We start from the raw sequence: 15399 nt of genomic DNA on the forward strand, positions 1-15399 counted from the left end.
GTCTGTCGGCCGTGCCGGCGACTGGTGGCCTGCAGGACGTCCCCGGACGCCGATCCAGCGCCAGCGCGGGCGGCCTGATGCCATCGACCCGCCAGAGCGCGTGCAGCAGTCGCGAGTGGTCGAAAAAGGCGATGCGGCAAAGAGAATGCGCCGTCCGGGAATCGAACCCGGGCATCTCGTTGGCAACGAGATATTTTACCACTAAACCAACGGCGCTTGCACGAACACGCAACCTACAAAAACACACTACAACAAGCCCCACACACCAACACACACCAACACGGAATACACGACCCAAACGCTCCACTCGCCGCTATCCACCGCCTCTCTCCGACCACAACAGCCGCCGCCACACTTCATTGACCGCGCCGACAAAGTGCCCGCTTCGGTAGTCGGTCTGTCGGCCGTGCCGGCGACTGGTGGCCTGCAGGACGCCCCCGGACGCCGATCCAGCGCCAGCGCGGGCGGCCTGATGCCATCGACCCGCCAGAGCGCGTGCAGCAGTCGCGAGTGGTCGAAAAAGGCGATGCGGCAAAGAGAATGCGCCGTCCGGGAATCGAACCCGGGCATCTCGTTGGCAACGAGATATTTTACCACTAAACCAACGGCGCTTGCACGAACACGCAACCTACAAAAACACACTACAACAAGCCCCACACACCAACACACACCAACACGGAATACACGACCCAAACGCTCCACTCGCCGCTATCCACCGCCTCTCTCCGACCACCACAGCCGCCGCCACACTTCATTGACCGCGCCGACAAAGTGCCCGCTTCGGTAGTCGGTCTGTCGGCCGTGCCGGCGACTGGTGGCCTGCAGGACGTCCCCGGACGCCGATCCAGCGCCAGCGCGGGCGGCCTGATGCCATCGACCCGCCAGAGCGCGTGCAGCAGTCGCGAGTGGTCGAAAAAGGCGATGCGGCAAAGAGAATGCGCCGTCCGGGAATCGAACCCGGGCATCTCGTTGGCAACGAGATATTTTACCACTAAACCAACGGCGCTTGCACGAACACGCAACCTACAAAAACACACTACAACAAGCCCCACACACCAACACACACCAACACGGAATACACGACCCAAACGCTCCACTCGCCGCTATCCACCGCCTCTCTCCGACCACCACAGCCGCCGCCACACTTCATTGACCGCGCCGACAAAGTGCCCGCTTCGGTAGTCGGTCTGTCGGCCGTGCCGGCGACTGGTGGCCTGCAGGACGTCCCCGGACGCCGATCCAGCGCCAGCGCGGGTGGCCTGATGCCATCGACCCGCCAGAGCGCGTGCAGCAGTCGCGAGTGGTCGAAAAAGGCGATGCGGCAAAGAGAATGCGCCGTCCGGGAATCGAACCCGGGGCATCTCGTTGGCAACGAGATATTTTACCACTAAACCAACGGCGCTTGCACAAACACGCAACCTACAAAAACACACTACAACAAGCCCCACACACCAACACACACCAACACGGAATACACGACCCAAACGCTCCACTCGCCGCTATCCACCGCCTCTCTCCGACCACCACAGCCGCCGCCACACTTCATTGACCGCGCCGACAAAGTGCCCGCTTCGGTAGTCGGTCTGTCGGCCGTGCCGGCGACTGGTGGCCTGCAGGACGTCCCCGGACGCCGATCCAGCGCCAGCGCGGGCGGCCTGATGCCATCGACCCGCCAGAGCGCGTGCAGCAGTCGCGAGTGGTCGAAAAAGGCGATGCGGCAAAGAGAATGCGCCGTCCGGGAATCGAACCCGGGGCATCTCGTTGGCAACGAGATATTTTACCACTAAACCAACGGCGCTTGCACAAACACGCAACCTACAAAAACACACTACAACAAGCCCCACACACCAACACACACCAACACGGAATACACGACCCAAACGCTCCACTCGCCGCTATCCACCGCCTCTCTCCGACCACAACAGCCGCCGCCACACTTCATTGACCGCGCCGACAAAGTGCCCGCTTCGGTAGTCGGTCTGTCGGCCGTGCCGGCGACTGGTGGCCTGCAGGACGTCCCCGGACGCCGATCCAGCGCCAGCGCGGGCGGCCTGATGCCATCGACCCGCCAGAGCGCGTGCAGCAGTCGCGAGTGGTCGAAAAAGGCGATGCGGCAAAGAGAATGCGCCGTCCGGGAATCGAACCCGGGGCATCTCGTTGGCAACGAGATATTTTACCACTAAACCAACGGCGCTTGCACGAACACGCAACCTACAAAAACACACTACAACAAGCCCCACACACCAACACACACCAACACGGAATACACGACCCAAACGCTCCACTCGCCGCTATCCACCGCCTCTCTCCGACCACAACAGCCGCCGCCACACTTCATTGACCGCGCCGACAAAGTGCCCGCTTCGGTAGTCGGTCTGTCGGCCGTGCCGGCGACTGGTGGCCTGCAGGACGTCCCCGGACGCCGATCCAGCGCCAGCGCGGGCGGCCTGATGCCATCGACCCGCCAGAGCGCGTGCAGCAGTCGCGAGTGGTCGAAAAAGGCGATGCGGCAAAGAGAATGCGCCGTCCGGGAATCGAACCCGGGCATCTCGTTGGCAACGAGATATTTTACCACTAAACCAACGGCGCTTGCACAAACACGCAACCTACAAAAACACACTACAACAAGCCCCACACACCAACACACACCAACACGGAATACACGACCCAAACGCTCCACTCACCGCTATCCACCGCCTCTCTCCGACCACAACAGCCGCCGCCACACTTCATTGACCGCGCCGACAAAGTGCCCGCTTCGGTAGTCGGTCTGTCGGCCGTGCCGGCGACTGGTGGCCTGCAGGACGTCCCCGGACGCCGATCCAGCGCCAGCGCGGGCGGCCTGATGCCATCGACCCGCCAGAGCGCGTGCAGCAGTCGCGAGTGGTCGAAAAAGGCGATGCGGCAAAGAGAATGCGCCGTCCGGGAATCGAACCCGGGCATCTCGTTGGCAACGAGATATTTTACCACTAAACCAACGGCGCTTGCACGAACACGCAACCTACAAAAACACACTACAACAAGCCCCACACACCAACACACACCAACACGGAATACACGACCCAAACGCTCCACTCACCGCTATCCACCGCCTCTCTCCGACCACAACAGCCGCCGCCACACTTCATTGACCGCGCCGACAAAGTGCCCGCTTCGGTAGTCGGTCTGTCGGCCGTGCCGGCGACTGGTGGCCTGCAGGACGCCGATCCAGCGCCAGCGCGGGCGGCCTGATGCCATCGACCCGCCAGAGCGCGTGCAGTAGTCGCGAGTGGTCGAAAAAGGCGATGCGGCAAAGAGAATGCGCCGTCCGGGAATCGAACCCGGGCATCTCGTTGGCAACGAGATATTTTACCACTAAACCAACGGCGCTTGCACGAACACGCAACCTACAAAAACACACTACAACAAGCCCCACACACCAACACACACCAACACGGAATACACGACCCAAACGCTCCACTCACCGCTATCCACCGCCTCTCTCCGACCACAACAGCCGCCGCCACACTTCATTGACCGCGCCGACAAAGTGCCCGCTTCGGTAGTCGGTCTGTCGGCCGTGCCGGCGACTGGTGGCCTGCAGGACGTCCCCGGACGCCGATCCAGCGCCAGCGCGGGCGGCCTGATGCCATCGACCCGCCAGAGCGCGTGCAGTAGTCGCGAGTGGTCGAAAAAGGCGATGCGGCAAAGAGAATGCGCCGTCCGGGAATCGAACCCGGGGCATCTCGTTGGCAACTTTAATGACAGGATGCACTCCATACTTACGATGTACTGCTTGTAGAACCGAATGTAGGCGAGGACGTGATTGCGATTAAGGTTGGAGCTTCTTCCTGGCCTCGAGCCGCCGTGTTTCTTCTTTCGTGATTGCCGCTTGCGCAGAAAGCGACTCGTTATGATCACGGAGCTAAGTGCCTTCGCGCTGATCGAGCTCATTGTCCCTGCGATGGTTTAAATCGGGTTATGTTCTGACTCGAACCGATTTGCACTATCAATACACCATTGGGGATCTAGCAACTATTATCCCCCCCTCCGGAGCTGTATAGCTATTTTGGTATGAGAGGTTGTTTTAGCCGCGTTCTGGGGAGCCGACCACGTTCTTGGGTCTAAACTTCGAGTATTAATATATTGCTCGCGACCGATAAGGATCAAAAGCCCACGTAGGTTGGCGTGCCGTACTCAACCTGCGCTGAGTACGACAAGCGTGGCAAGATTGATACGTATTTGTTGTGTGAATAGATCATACCCCTTTTGTGTAAGCGTTATGCGGTGTCATGAGGCATTTTGGGCGTTTGCTGTCAGGGAGGGGTCTGAACACACTGAGAGCTTCGTAACTAGACGGCACGAAGTGAAAAGGAAACGAATCGATGGCTGAGCTACACGAAACAAGCTAAAAAACTCCGAAATCAATGGTTGGGTCTCCCCCCAGACGAACGGGAGAGCTACATCAGACCCCAATTTCTCCTGGTACAAACGGGATTATTGATGAGCGTTTCTCATCTGAGCCCAACACCACGCCGGCGTTGCTGTACCAATCACAGAAGAGACGCACGTCTCACTGCTACACAGGATCTGACGCTGTTAAACAAGGCATGGGGGGCGTATTGCAAGGCCAAGCTGAAGTATCTCAAAGCGATTCTGTACAATTGTATGGCTACCCTGGCACAGCTGGTGATGTTGACGCAGTTGAAAGTATGATCCTACAGCTAGTAGACTGGTTGCTAGTGTTGCTCGTTCACTACCTCTCAACCAGCGTGAGCTCGTGACGAGAGAGTTTAGCAACCGTATATCCGGGATCGAGTCAACCCGAAGCATTTCCAACGTGCAGACAGTCGAAGAGGATGATGTAACTGCTCAACAAGCAGCCGGTGATTACAACTTGCAAAAACGCTGTATCACGACGCGAAAGAGGAAGTGCTGATGAGCGATCAATTCAAGGTGATGCTACAAACTTGGTACGTTATCACAGACAAACAGGCCCTTTCAAGGACTAGCGATGGGTCGGGAAGCACTACGGCGCTTTAATGGTTGTTGCAGAAGATAGCGTGGCTGCGAACAAGGAATGTAGTCCTTAAAGCGCTACTAGCAGTTCCGGCCGTCCCTCAAAGAATAAAAGCTACGTAGCATAAATCGCGAGTAAACCAATAGATAATTGATACAATGTGGTAGCTACGATATGGTAGTGATAATGTGGTAGTCTGGTACTAAGTTGCAACAGGCGCACTGGACGTAATGCCCAGCCGTTCGAGTCGGACCTTCTCTTCACGAGTAAAACAAAAAATTGTGCTCGTTAGTTTTTCCGTTCCCCACCGCGGGAACCCATTGGGGCCAGACGTAATTTAACACCTCTCGCGACATCAAATCGCGTCGAATTGCTTCTGGTTTTAGTGCCAGCCTCTAATCGATGTCCATACAATTATGCCCCGTTCGTGGGATAATTTGTAGCAGATTGGAACACTCTGGTTAGACATTCTGGGCGACCCTTCGGGGTAAGTGCCATTCTTGACCCTCTTATAAGGTTCACAAGGCAGAATTTGGATCTGTGTGGTGGGACCAAACAGATTTGCTATCATGAACAACTGACCATGGCCAGCTACGCGGTAGCTTTCATATTTGCTGCCAGATTTGCGGCCTCGCGGTGGAGACGCCTTATGACTCAAACGGCACTATGTTGTGCTGTATCAGCAACCGTAGCTTGGGCACAGCAAGTTGCAACGTCTTGCACGGGATCCCGTGCTGGGAATTGCCCATAGCCTATGAGGGATTGTACAGTAGGACGGCAGTGCTTCCAGGCTCGTAGTGGCGATGGCCGAGAAGAATCAGACACGAGACGTAGGAACATTAGCTTGCCTGCCCACGGAAATAATGGGATTGAGGAGGAGAAGACCTCGCCGATGGCAACCCCCTATTGGTTAAGCTATACTATACTAACCTCAGTACAAGCAGGAGCGAAACTTCAACTAGAAGCTCCCTACTGAAGTACAATCAACCATTGTTGATCTGACGAACAGCGGAGCTCGACCGACCCACTGCCAGCCCCGACAGTCTCGCACTCATGAGTTTTACGATACCCTGGCATCAGAGTAGCATTTCCTCTTCATCATATATATACTATTTTGACAAATTCCTTGCTAACAAGCAATAGGCCCCAAGATTAGTAATTCAATTTGTTGTTCCTGATCCCCAAGAGTCAAGCTGAACACGTAACGTATACGAGAATTCCTATTTCCTACTTTTCTCCTAAAGCGCACCTGATCCGTACTATATCACAACAGCGGTATAAAACCAGAGCATAGCATAAAAATTCCAAGATACATGTGTTAAAAAGCAAATTGGAAAAAAGACGGCCAATCTTGTACTAACGTGACTTACCAATTCATGGACTTTTACTAGATCATAAGCGATCGGTATTTTGTCCAGTCATATCCTTCTATTTTTAGGAAATAGGTTTTAATTGGTTTGCTAAGTTACTTTAAATATCTATAGAAGATAAAAACCAAACTGTCTATTTTACCAGATCATGGACCCTTGCGTTCAGCTCGGTAAGATACCGCCCGCCTTACTGAAAGACATTAGATGACAGAGACTAAGAGCTAATACATAGAGAAATAAGTGAAAGGAAGACTTATGGTGTGCCAATACCCTCAACTGGTCAGTGAGAAAGAAAAAAAACAGATTCCGGTCTGATTGTCTGGTACACAGCTCATTCAAAATTGATTCAAAAAGGGCGGGAAGCCTTTCAAAAATAAGAACTCTGGCTTTTATTTGGACCGATAGCTTGTTTGTATTCATTACTGATACCAATAGTGACGATTTGGCATGAGGTCCTCCTGGAGGTCCATGAACTGGTAAACCACGTTTACTTGCGCAGACTCAATGTTCCTGGGGCAGGAAGAAGGAATTCTTTACTATATACAGTAAGTGCCCAAACTTAAATACTGCCAGATGCATCTCACACGCATCAACATGAAGAAAAGACAGCAAGCATAAGCTAGTAACATGTTGGCAGCCTAGTACGGGACCTGGTCAATGGAAGGGCTTCATTCTACTTATTGCTCGCTCTGCTATCCGACTTTCAGAGGATTTCGGACCCCGCACGACATCGACCAGCAGGTTGAGCGTAACAATGACGATAATTCCTAAACTTTGCGAAGCCTTAACAACACTCCGAGACGTGAACGAAGCATTGCGATTGAAAAGTCGTGGGAGCTCGAAGAGATCCCCGGCACTCCTATTAGGCTAGGACTCGGAGTCCTCGCCTTCATCCAGCTGGGTGCCTCCCACTTCAAGCGCGTCTGATTGCGTCTGACGTGGCGAGCTGGCAGTGAGGGATGGGCACCCGCCATCTGTTTGTCACAAGTGGGCAACACTGCTAAATGTTTGACCCAAATCGATCCAAATAGGTCAACAACCGCTTATAACAGATGAACAATTTTGAAAGGTGACTCAAAACAAACCGTATAGACAGGTTTAGACCTTTTCGACCAGTTCCCATTTTTTTCGTAAGGTAACGCGAGCAGGTGCTTACATTTCGTGTTTGTATGTAGCAGCCATTTCTGGTGGTCAAGGCTCTCTCCCCTCGTGCGCACCAGCACTGCAACCCCCCACTTCCTCTTTCGCCCCAGCGCGCGCACTCTCGCTCTCCCTCGCTACTCGATCTCCACAATGCGCGCCGCCCTGAAGCTCTCCCGACGCCTGCGCGTACCCGCCGCACACATTACGCGCGCCCAGTCCACGGCCGCAGCCCCCGCGTCGCTTGCCGCGTCCTGGGACCGCCCTTTCCCCTCCATTCTGGTGCGTTTGGTAGTGTTGCCCCCTTGCAGTACACGCGTAGATCTAACGAGAGTGATGGTCACCAGGTTTCCGCCGACGGAGTCTCGGCCCAGGGCTCGTTCGCCGAGGCGCAGGCCAACTACCTCAAGCCCGACATGCAGGTGGTCGAGGAGCTGGACGCGCTGCTCCACGAGAAGAAGATGGGCATTGTCGCGCACTTCTACATGGACCCGGAGCTGCAGGGCATCCTCTCGTCGCTCAAGTGGCCGCACACGTTCATTGCCGACTCGCTGGCCATGGGCGAGGCCGCCGCCAAGATGGCCAAGAAGGGCATCCAGTCGGTGGCCGTGCTGGGCGTCGACTTCATGTCTGAGAGCGTTCGCGCCAACCTGGACTCGAACGGCTTCGAGCACATCCCCGTGTACCGCCTGGCCGAGCAGAAGATTGGCTGCAGTCTGGCCGAGTCGGCAGAGAAGCAGGCGTACCTGGCCTACCTGACGAAGGCCGCCAAGACGCCCAACAGCCTGCACATCGTGTACATCAACACGTCGCTGCGCAGCAAGGCGTTCGCGCACGACCTCGTGCCCACGATCACCTGCACGTCCTCCAACGTGGTGCAGACGGTCTTGCAGGCGTTTGCGCAGGTGCCGGACATCAACGTCTGGTACGGCCCCGACACGTACATGGGTGAGAACCTGCAGCAGATGTTCGAGCACATTGCGCAGCTCCCCGACGACAAGATCCGTCAGATCCACCCGCAGCACAACCGCCAGACCATAGCCGAGCTGCTCACGCGCTTCGACTACTTCAAGGAGGGGAACTGTGTGGTGCACCACATGTTCGGCGACAAGGTGACCCAGCGCGTGCGCGACGAGTACAGCCACGCCTACCATACGGCGCACTTCGAGGTGCCCGGCGAGATGTTCACGCTGGCGATGGAGGCGCAGAACGAGGGCCGCGGTGTGGTGGGATCGACGTCGAACATCCTTAACTTCATCAAGGCCAAGACGGCGGAGGCTGTCCAGAACCAGTCAGGAGAGAAGCTGAGCTTCGTGCTGGGCACGGAGGCCGGCATGATCACTGCCATCGTGCGCGGTGTGCAGGAGACGCTGAACGCGCAGCCGGGTGGTGTCAAGCCGGAGGTCGAGATCATCTTCCCCGTGTCGGCGGATGCTGTCGCTACGGAAGGTGAGGAGCTGGTGCCTGGTGTCGCCGGCGGCGAGGGATGCTCGACTGCTGGTGGCTGCGCCACCTGCCCGTTCATGAAGATGAACGACATCGATGCTCTGTTCTGCGTGGTCGAAGGCGTGTCGGCGAACGCGACTGGCGCCGACCCGCTGGAGAACTTCTACCCTCAGAAGTACAGCGAGCTGATCCAGGGCAAGACCGTCACGGACGTCGGTGTGCAGCCGATTCTGCACATGAAGTCCTTTATGGACGGACAGAAGTTTTCAGATGCCCTTGTGAAGGATATCCAGACCCGGACACCCGGCGCTGGATGCCCGAGCTCGAACTAAGCGCGGGCTCAAATGTAATCTGCGCTGTATTTCAAAGATAATGTTACCGTTCTTGACTCGGAACCTCGCACTTCTCAAGCTACTTATCACCTGGAACGCGACCATGGTATCAATTAGTTGTTACGTAGCAAACAATCTCTGAAGTATGATACATCATGACGCACATCGAAATGGTGACGAAATGATGACAAACATGGACTGCTGCAGTTGCTCTTGTCGGGAGGACCCGAGCAGTGCACCTTTGTCCGCGGGCAATGCAGAACTTAGTCAGTTGTGACTCGATCTAACGTGCTCGCGGGCCGCGAGTCGCGGCTCCTGAGGATACTGAGCCAAAGCAATGACTCACAGACCGTGGTGAGGTAGGGTCTCCTCAATGCACTCGAAAAGTCCCGGTGCTTCGGTAGAACCAACTGTTCTTTTAGGGCTGATCACCAGGCTTCAACTCTGGTCCAACTATCTTTTGGATCGGGCGTTCGGATTCCCTTGACCTGAACTCTTTAGACCTGGAAACATGTAGACTACATGGAGTTTTTGTGAATTGTCGTTGGCTTTGGCAACTCTGTCAACGTACAAACCTATTAGTCTTGATCTCGACGTCGTTCTGGGGCTTCCCTTACGGCCGAATATGGTAAGCGCTGGTCACGGTGACCGTCACCATCCTCACTACAGAATCGGAGGGACGGATCGGTAGAGGGAGAACTTCTCCCTCTACCGTTCTTCTCCGAGAAGAACTCTCGTTCCGAGACTCTCGTACATTCGTACTGCAGTCGAAGTTGGCAAGGGCTCACATGTAAGAGCCAAAAGACGTGCCTTGCTCGCCAGTGTTAACCGGTAATCGAAGAGAAGGGCAAGCTGTGATTCCTGTACTGTGCGATGCCGCATCGACACAAAAGTCCAATGCCTGAGACTCTGAGAGAGCTAACCGCAACAACAGAACCAACAGATTTCTTGAGGCGGGAAGTTCGTCTCGTTGCTTCCCTCCGAGACTCCTTTGAAGAAGATCATGGGATGGAGGCTCGCTCAATGGCCTGTAGACCACTTCCTCTCAAGTAAAGGTGCCCTGAGAGGCGCCCGAACGCGTCGTTACTGAGGCGAGCTCGTTCGTACCGGTATTGCAAGTTGAAATCGCCACCATGCACGGTGTCGCGATGTGTGGCTCAACAAGACTCGAGCGTGTCGGTCGCATTCTTGAAGTGCGAGCAACAAAGTTCGCGCCGTACTTGGCCGAGCGTGGCGTGACAGCAATTCAATCGCTTTGATCATTAAAACAACGTGCCACCGGTGAATATTAACGTTATTCTAGGCTTGGGTCCTTCGAGCTCCAGAAGCACCTCCATCTTGTTGAGACTGGGCACTTCCGAGAGCTGAGCCGACGATACACCTGGCAAAGCCCCACATGCTCCTCGAGCACCAGTCGTACGCAGGCGCTGCCGGGCGATGCTTCAAACACGGCCGGCGAGTCAACACATTGAAGTGGGATTGAGACTTTCAACAAACTCCGCCGCGTTGGCTGGGCTTGACGCTCCTGCAGCAGGTGTACGGTACCTACAGTAGAGACGAGCATTTCGCTGTTAGCACATCTTGATCGCACTCACCTCCCCAGCTGGAAGCGCGGCAGAACCTGGTCCGGTCTCAATTGTTAGGTGATCCACGGGCTCTCTCAATTTGAGAGTCTCAAAGCAGCTGGACGCCACACGGGTGCCAACCTAACAGCAAAACGCGGATTAATGGACAGCTCTTCCTTTACGGCGCTGATCCGTGCTGTCTGTGCCACCAGCGCTGCGTCGGGCGCTCTCTGATCGATCCGGTTGTCCCAACACAAGCAAGGAGAGAGGAAGCCACGCGCGCGCGCGCTCGCATCGACCGACCGCTCACAATTCAATTTGCCTCCGCTGAAGCACATCCATCCACCACCTCCAGCTTCTCCGATCAAGATGCAGACCCCGAGTGCTCTCCGTCTCGTGGCGGCTGCTGCGGTGGCTTCGCTCGCCGCGCTGACCGCCGACGCGCAGCTTGTGGGCTCCAACACGGCCGAGACCCACCCGCCGCTCACGACTCAGACCTGCACGAGCAGTGGCTGCACCGACGAGGATACCTCCATCGTGCTGGACGCCAACTGGCGCTGGCTGTACAAGGAGGGCACGTCCACGAACTGCTACACCGGAAACTCGTGGGACAAGACCATTTGCTCGGACCCCAAGACGTGTGCGTCCTCCTGTGCCCTCGACGGCGCCGACTACACCGGGACCTACGGTATCACCGCTGAGAGCAACAGTTTGAGCTTGAAGCTGGTGACCAAGGGTCCGTACAGCACCAACATCGGTTCACGCGTGTACGTCATGGAGTCGGACGACACGTACAAGGCCTACAAGCTGCTGAACCAGGAGTTTACCTTCGACGTGGATGTATCGGGCCTCGACTGCGGTCTCAACGGCGCCCTGTACTTCGTGGACATGGAGACCGACGGTGGCATGAAGCGCTTCCCCAGCAACAAGGCTGGTGCCAAGTACGGCACGGGCTACTGTGACGCGCAGTGCCCCCAGGACCTGAAGTTCATCAGTGGTGAGGCTAACGTCCTTAACTGGACCCCGAACAAGATCGACAGCAACGCCGGTACCGGCAAATACGGCGCCTGCTGTGCTGAGATGGATATCTGGGAGTCGAACAGCATCAGCAACGCCTACACGACGCACCCGTGCACGATCTCGTCCAAGGCTGGCGGTGCCTACCGCTGCTCGAGCGCCACGGAGTGCGGTGTTGGCAAGAACCGCTACAAGGGCGTCTGCGATAAGGACGGCTGTGACTTCAACCCGTACCGAATGGGCAACAAGACGTTCTTCGGCCCTGGCTCGGACTTCACCATCGACACGACCAAGAAAGTCACGGTGGTGACTCGCTTCATCACGGACGACAACACGGCCACGGGCACCCTCAGCGAGATCACGCGCTTCTACGTGCAGGACGGCGTGACCCACGAGATGCCTCACTCGACCTTCTCGGCCATCAAGGGCATGAAGTCCCTCAAGGACAACCAGTGCTCGGCTGCCAAGACGCTCTTCGGCGACGAGGACGACCACAAGGCCAAGGGCGGCCTCGAGCAGATTGGTCTGGCCATGAAGCGCGGCATGGTGCTCACCATGAGTCTGTGGACCGACAACGTCGCCCAGTGCCTGTGGCTCGACTCGGACTACCCCGTGACGGCGGACGCCTCCAAGCCCGGTGTCTCGCGCGGTACGTGCGCCAAGACGTCGGGTGTGCCCAAGGAGGTCATCGCTGAGCAGGCCGAGGCCACCGTCCAGTTCAGCAACATCCGCTTCGGTGACATTGGCACGACGGTCAAGGGCATCAGCACCAAGATGACCAAGACCACTACGACCACCAAGAAGACTACTACTCCCAAGAAGACCACCGCTCCGTCGGCGGCCACTACGGAGACCGCCAATGAGGCTGACCCCGAAGAGGTCGGAGCTGATGCTGACACTGAGGCTGCGTCGGTCGACACGGAGGCTGCGTCGGTCGACACGGAGGCTGCGTCGGCCGACACTGAGACCGAGTCGGCTCCTGCTACGACCACCAGCTCGTGCAAGCGCCGTAAGTAGATGCTTTATTAAGCTCGGATGTCTGAAAGATGATTATGTGTTGAGCGAAGATCTAAAGCAACCGTAGATGGCCTTAGAAATCCCTAATGGAAAATGTTTGTTGTTGTCAAGTCTCAGTTGGTCTACGTGTTCACTCGTCTTTGGTGACAAATCTTCTCGTCCTTAGCCCAGATATCGGTATCATCAACCTTCAATGCACAAACAGTTTATTTTTCGTTAAGGGGTCGAACAACTCGACCTTCCACGTGAGGCCGAACACTTTAGATCTTACTCTTACTCTTACGACTACGATACGCACGACACACAGTCCTGAATCATGTTCACTTGGATGGCACTCGTCCGCTCCTAGTGACGGCGCGCACGGACCTTATACGAACTTGTCGACGTGGCCGGCACCGACGTACTGGTCGAAGTGGTGGAGTCGGCATTGGCTTCGGAGCTCTCTTCAGAGTCGAGTTGGCATCCGCATCGACTTCGGAGGCTGAGTCGGTCTGATTGTCAGCCTCGTTGGCCGCTGAGGAAGAAGTGGACGTTGAAGCGTCCAACGAAGTAGTAGACGACGATGTGGACGGAGAAGTCGTCGTTGTGGACGTACTGGTGGACGTTGAAGCGTCCGTGGAATCGGTTGACGTGGACGACGCCGTAGTTGAAGTGGAAGTCGACGAGCCCGACGATGTCGATGTGGACGGGGAAGTTGACGTACCGGTGGACTTCGAAGCGTCCGACGAGCTGATACCGTCCACCGTAGTGCCAATGTCACCGAAGCGGATGTTGCTGAACACGACAGTGGCATCCAGCTGCTCCGAGATAACATCATCAGGGACACCCGACGTCTTGGCGCACGTACCGCGCGAGACACCGGGCTCGGAGGCGTCAGCAGTCACGGGGTAGTCCGAGTCCAGCCACAGGCAGTAGGCGGCGTTGTCCGTCCACAGACTCATGGTCAACACCATGCCGCGCTTCATGGCGAGCCCGAGCTGAGCAAGTCCGCCCTTGGCCTTGTGGTCGTCCTCGTCGCCGAACTCCGTCTTTGCTGCTGAGCACTGGGACTCCGTTAACGTTCATGTCCTCGATGCCCGACCACGTCGCGTAGGGCATCTCGTAGCTGACGTCGCCCTGCACGTAGAAGCGAGTGATCTCACTCAGCGTACCCGTCGCAGTGCCATCGTCCGTGATGAACCGCGTCACGACCGTGAACGATTTCGTCGTATCTATCGTGTAATCCGATCCGGGGCCGAAGAACGTCTTGTTGCCCATTCGGTACGGGTTGAAGTCGCAGCCGTCCTTATCGCAAACTCCGTTATAACGATCGTCCCCGGAGCCGCATTCGGTGGCGCTTTCACAGCGGTACGAGCCTCCAGCGCTCGACGTCACCGAGCAGGGGTGCGAGGTGTAGGCGTTGCTGATGCTGTTGGACTGCCAAATGTCCATCTCGGCACAGCACGAGCCGTATTCGCCAGTGCCAGAGTTGCTGTCAGTGGCACTGGCCGTCCAGTTGAGGACATTGACCTCACCGCTGATGAACTTCAGGTCTTGCGGGCACTGCGCGTCACAGTAACCCGTGCCGTACTTGTCCCCGGCAGCATTGCCGGAGAACCGACTCATTCCACCGTCGGTGTCCATGTCGACGAAGTACAGGGCGCCGTTGAGACCGCAGTCCAAGTTGGACACGTCCACGTCGAACGTGAATTCCTGGTTCAGCAGCATGTAAGCCTTGTACGTGTCGTCCGACTCCATGACGTACACGCGCGAACCGATGTTGGTGCTGTACGCACTGTCGGTCACCAGCTTGAGCGTGAGGCTGTCCGTGTCAGCGGTGATACCGTAGGCCCCAGTGTAGTCGGCACCGTCAAGAGCGCAGTTAGACGCGCACGTCTCGGGGTCGGAGCAAATGGTTTCATCCCATTCGTTGCCCGTGTAGCAGTTCGTGGACGTGCCGACCTCGTACAACCAGCGCCAGTTGGCTGCTCGTGCAGCTCTGCGTAGTAAGCGACGGGTGACTCTCAGCCGTGTTGGAACCAGCCTGCTGCGCGGTCGTGGTCATGGTGACGAGCGAGGCCGTCGCGGCGATCGCCACGAGGCGAAGGGTGCTCGTGTTGGTTTGTAGCTTGTGGTTGAGGGGGCAAATCCCGAAGTGAGATTAAATGTTATCGTCTCTCAAACTACTCTCTAGTCTTCCCCTCCTGCTTTCCTTCTTGTGCTCCTTGTGCTCGTTGGTGCCTCTCATCAGACGGATTACTCCCGGGTTCCGATTGACTTGATCTCAGTATACTTGGTCTCCCTGACCAGCCATTGGTATATCCAGAGCCCGGCTGCCGCCGGCTCTCCCGTCGCCGTCGGATCCTCCGAGTCATCGGCGGATGTGTTCACACGTTCTCCTCGTCCATGTGCCTCTATTGGCGGCGCTCCCGAAGACTCATGAACACTCCCACTCGCCGTTAATGCTGCACGACCGTCCCGACGATTCCGCTTGCGCTGATCAGGTACTTGAGCCTCTTCGTCCCCAACGCCTT

At 56.6% G+C, this 15399-nt stretch overlaps 3 protein-coding genes and 9 non-coding genes across 12 annotated transcripts; 2 read left to right on the forward strand and 10 right to left on the reverse strand.

Annotated features, from left to right (window-relative positions):
- Positions 1-146: 146 nt before the first annotated feature.
- Positions 147-216, reverse strand: PHYSODRAFT_t480. Its single transcript has one exon. It is a non-coding gene; the product is annotated as a tRNA-Gly (tRNA).
- Positions 217-541: 325 nt separating this feature from the next.
- Positions 542-611, reverse strand: PHYSODRAFT_t479. The gene has a single exon. It is a non-coding gene; the product is annotated as a tRNA-Gly (tRNA).
- A 325-nt stretch (positions 612-936) lies between these two features.
- On the reverse strand, positions 937-1006 carry PHYSODRAFT_t478. The gene has a single exon. It is a non-coding gene; the product is annotated as a tRNA-Gly (tRNA).
- Positions 1007-1331: 325 nt separating this feature from the next.
- On the reverse strand, positions 1332-1402 carry PHYSODRAFT_t477. Its single transcript has one exon. It is a non-coding gene; the product is annotated as a tRNA-Gly (tRNA).
- Positions 1403-1727: 325 nt separating this feature from the next.
- Positions 1728-1798, reverse strand: PHYSODRAFT_t476. The gene has a single exon. It is a non-coding gene; the product is annotated as a tRNA-Gly (tRNA).
- A 325-nt stretch (positions 1799-2123) lies between these two features.
- PHYSODRAFT_t475 lies at positions 2124-2194 on the reverse strand. Its single transcript has one exon. It is a non-coding gene; the product is annotated as a tRNA-Gly (tRNA).
- Positions 2195-2519: 325 nt separating this feature from the next.
- On the reverse strand, positions 2520-2589 carry PHYSODRAFT_t474. Its single transcript has one exon. It is a non-coding gene; the product is annotated as a tRNA-Gly (tRNA).
- Positions 2590-2914: 325 nt separating this feature from the next.
- PHYSODRAFT_t473 lies at positions 2915-2984 on the reverse strand. The gene has a single exon. It is a non-coding gene; the product is annotated as a tRNA-Gly (tRNA).
- Positions 2985-3299: 315 nt separating this feature from the next.
- Positions 3300-3369, reverse strand: PHYSODRAFT_t472. The gene has a single exon. It is a non-coding gene; the product is annotated as a tRNA-Gly (tRNA).
- Positions 3370-7623: 4254 nt separating this feature from the next.
- Positions 7624-9348, forward strand: PHYSODRAFT_555281 (hypothetical protein). The gene is made up of 2 exons (XM_009522453.1): positions 7624-7791; positions 7857-9348. The coding sequence occupies exons 1-2, from the start codon at positions 7663-7665 to the stop codon at positions 9285-9287; spliced, it is 1560 nt and encodes a 519-aa protein (XP_009520748.1). The 5' UTR covers positions 7624-7662; the 3' UTR covers positions 9288-9348.
- Positions 9349-11221: 1873 nt separating this feature from the next.
- Positions 11222-12886, forward strand: PHYSODRAFT_297111 (putative glycosyl hydrolase family 7 protein; the record flags this gene model as incomplete). The annotated part of the gene is made up of 1 exon (XM_009522454.1): positions 11222-12886. One exon carries the CDS (start codon positions 11222-11224, stop codon positions 12884-12886), a length of 1665 nt encoding a protein of 554 aa, XP_009520749.1.
- A 498-nt stretch (positions 12887-13384) lies between these two features.
- PHYSODRAFT_297112 (putative glycosyl hydrolase family 7 protein) lies at positions 13385-14930 on the reverse strand (the record flags this gene model as incomplete). Its single annotated transcript, XM_009522455.1, has 4 exons — positions 13385-13596; positions 13623-13929; positions 13997-14862; positions 14888-14930. 4 exons carry the CDS (start codon positions 14928-14930, stop codon positions 13385-13387), a joined length of 1428 nt encoding a protein of 475 aa, XP_009520750.1.
- Between the last annotated feature and the right edge of the window lie 469 nt (positions 14931-15399).

Source organism: Phytophthora sojae (genome assembly GCF_000149755.1).
Source record: "Phytophthora sojae unplaced genomic scaffold PHYSOscaffold_2, whole genome shotgun sequence".
NCBI classification, from domain to species: domain Eukaryota; phylum Oomycota; class Peronosporomycetes; order Peronosporales; family Peronosporaceae; genus Phytophthora; species Phytophthora sojae.

Bases quoted from the DNA above. Each gene is read 5' to 3' on its own strand.
- PHYSODRAFT_555281 (XM_009522453.1), top strand. From the start codon at position 7,663: ATGCGCGCCGCCCTGAAGCTCTCCCGACGCCTGCGCGTACCCGCCGCA. The intron at 7,792-7,856 runs GTGCGTTTGGTA...GATGGTCACCAG, and splicing joins GCCCTTTCCCCTCCATTCTG to GTTTCCGCCGACGGAGTCTC.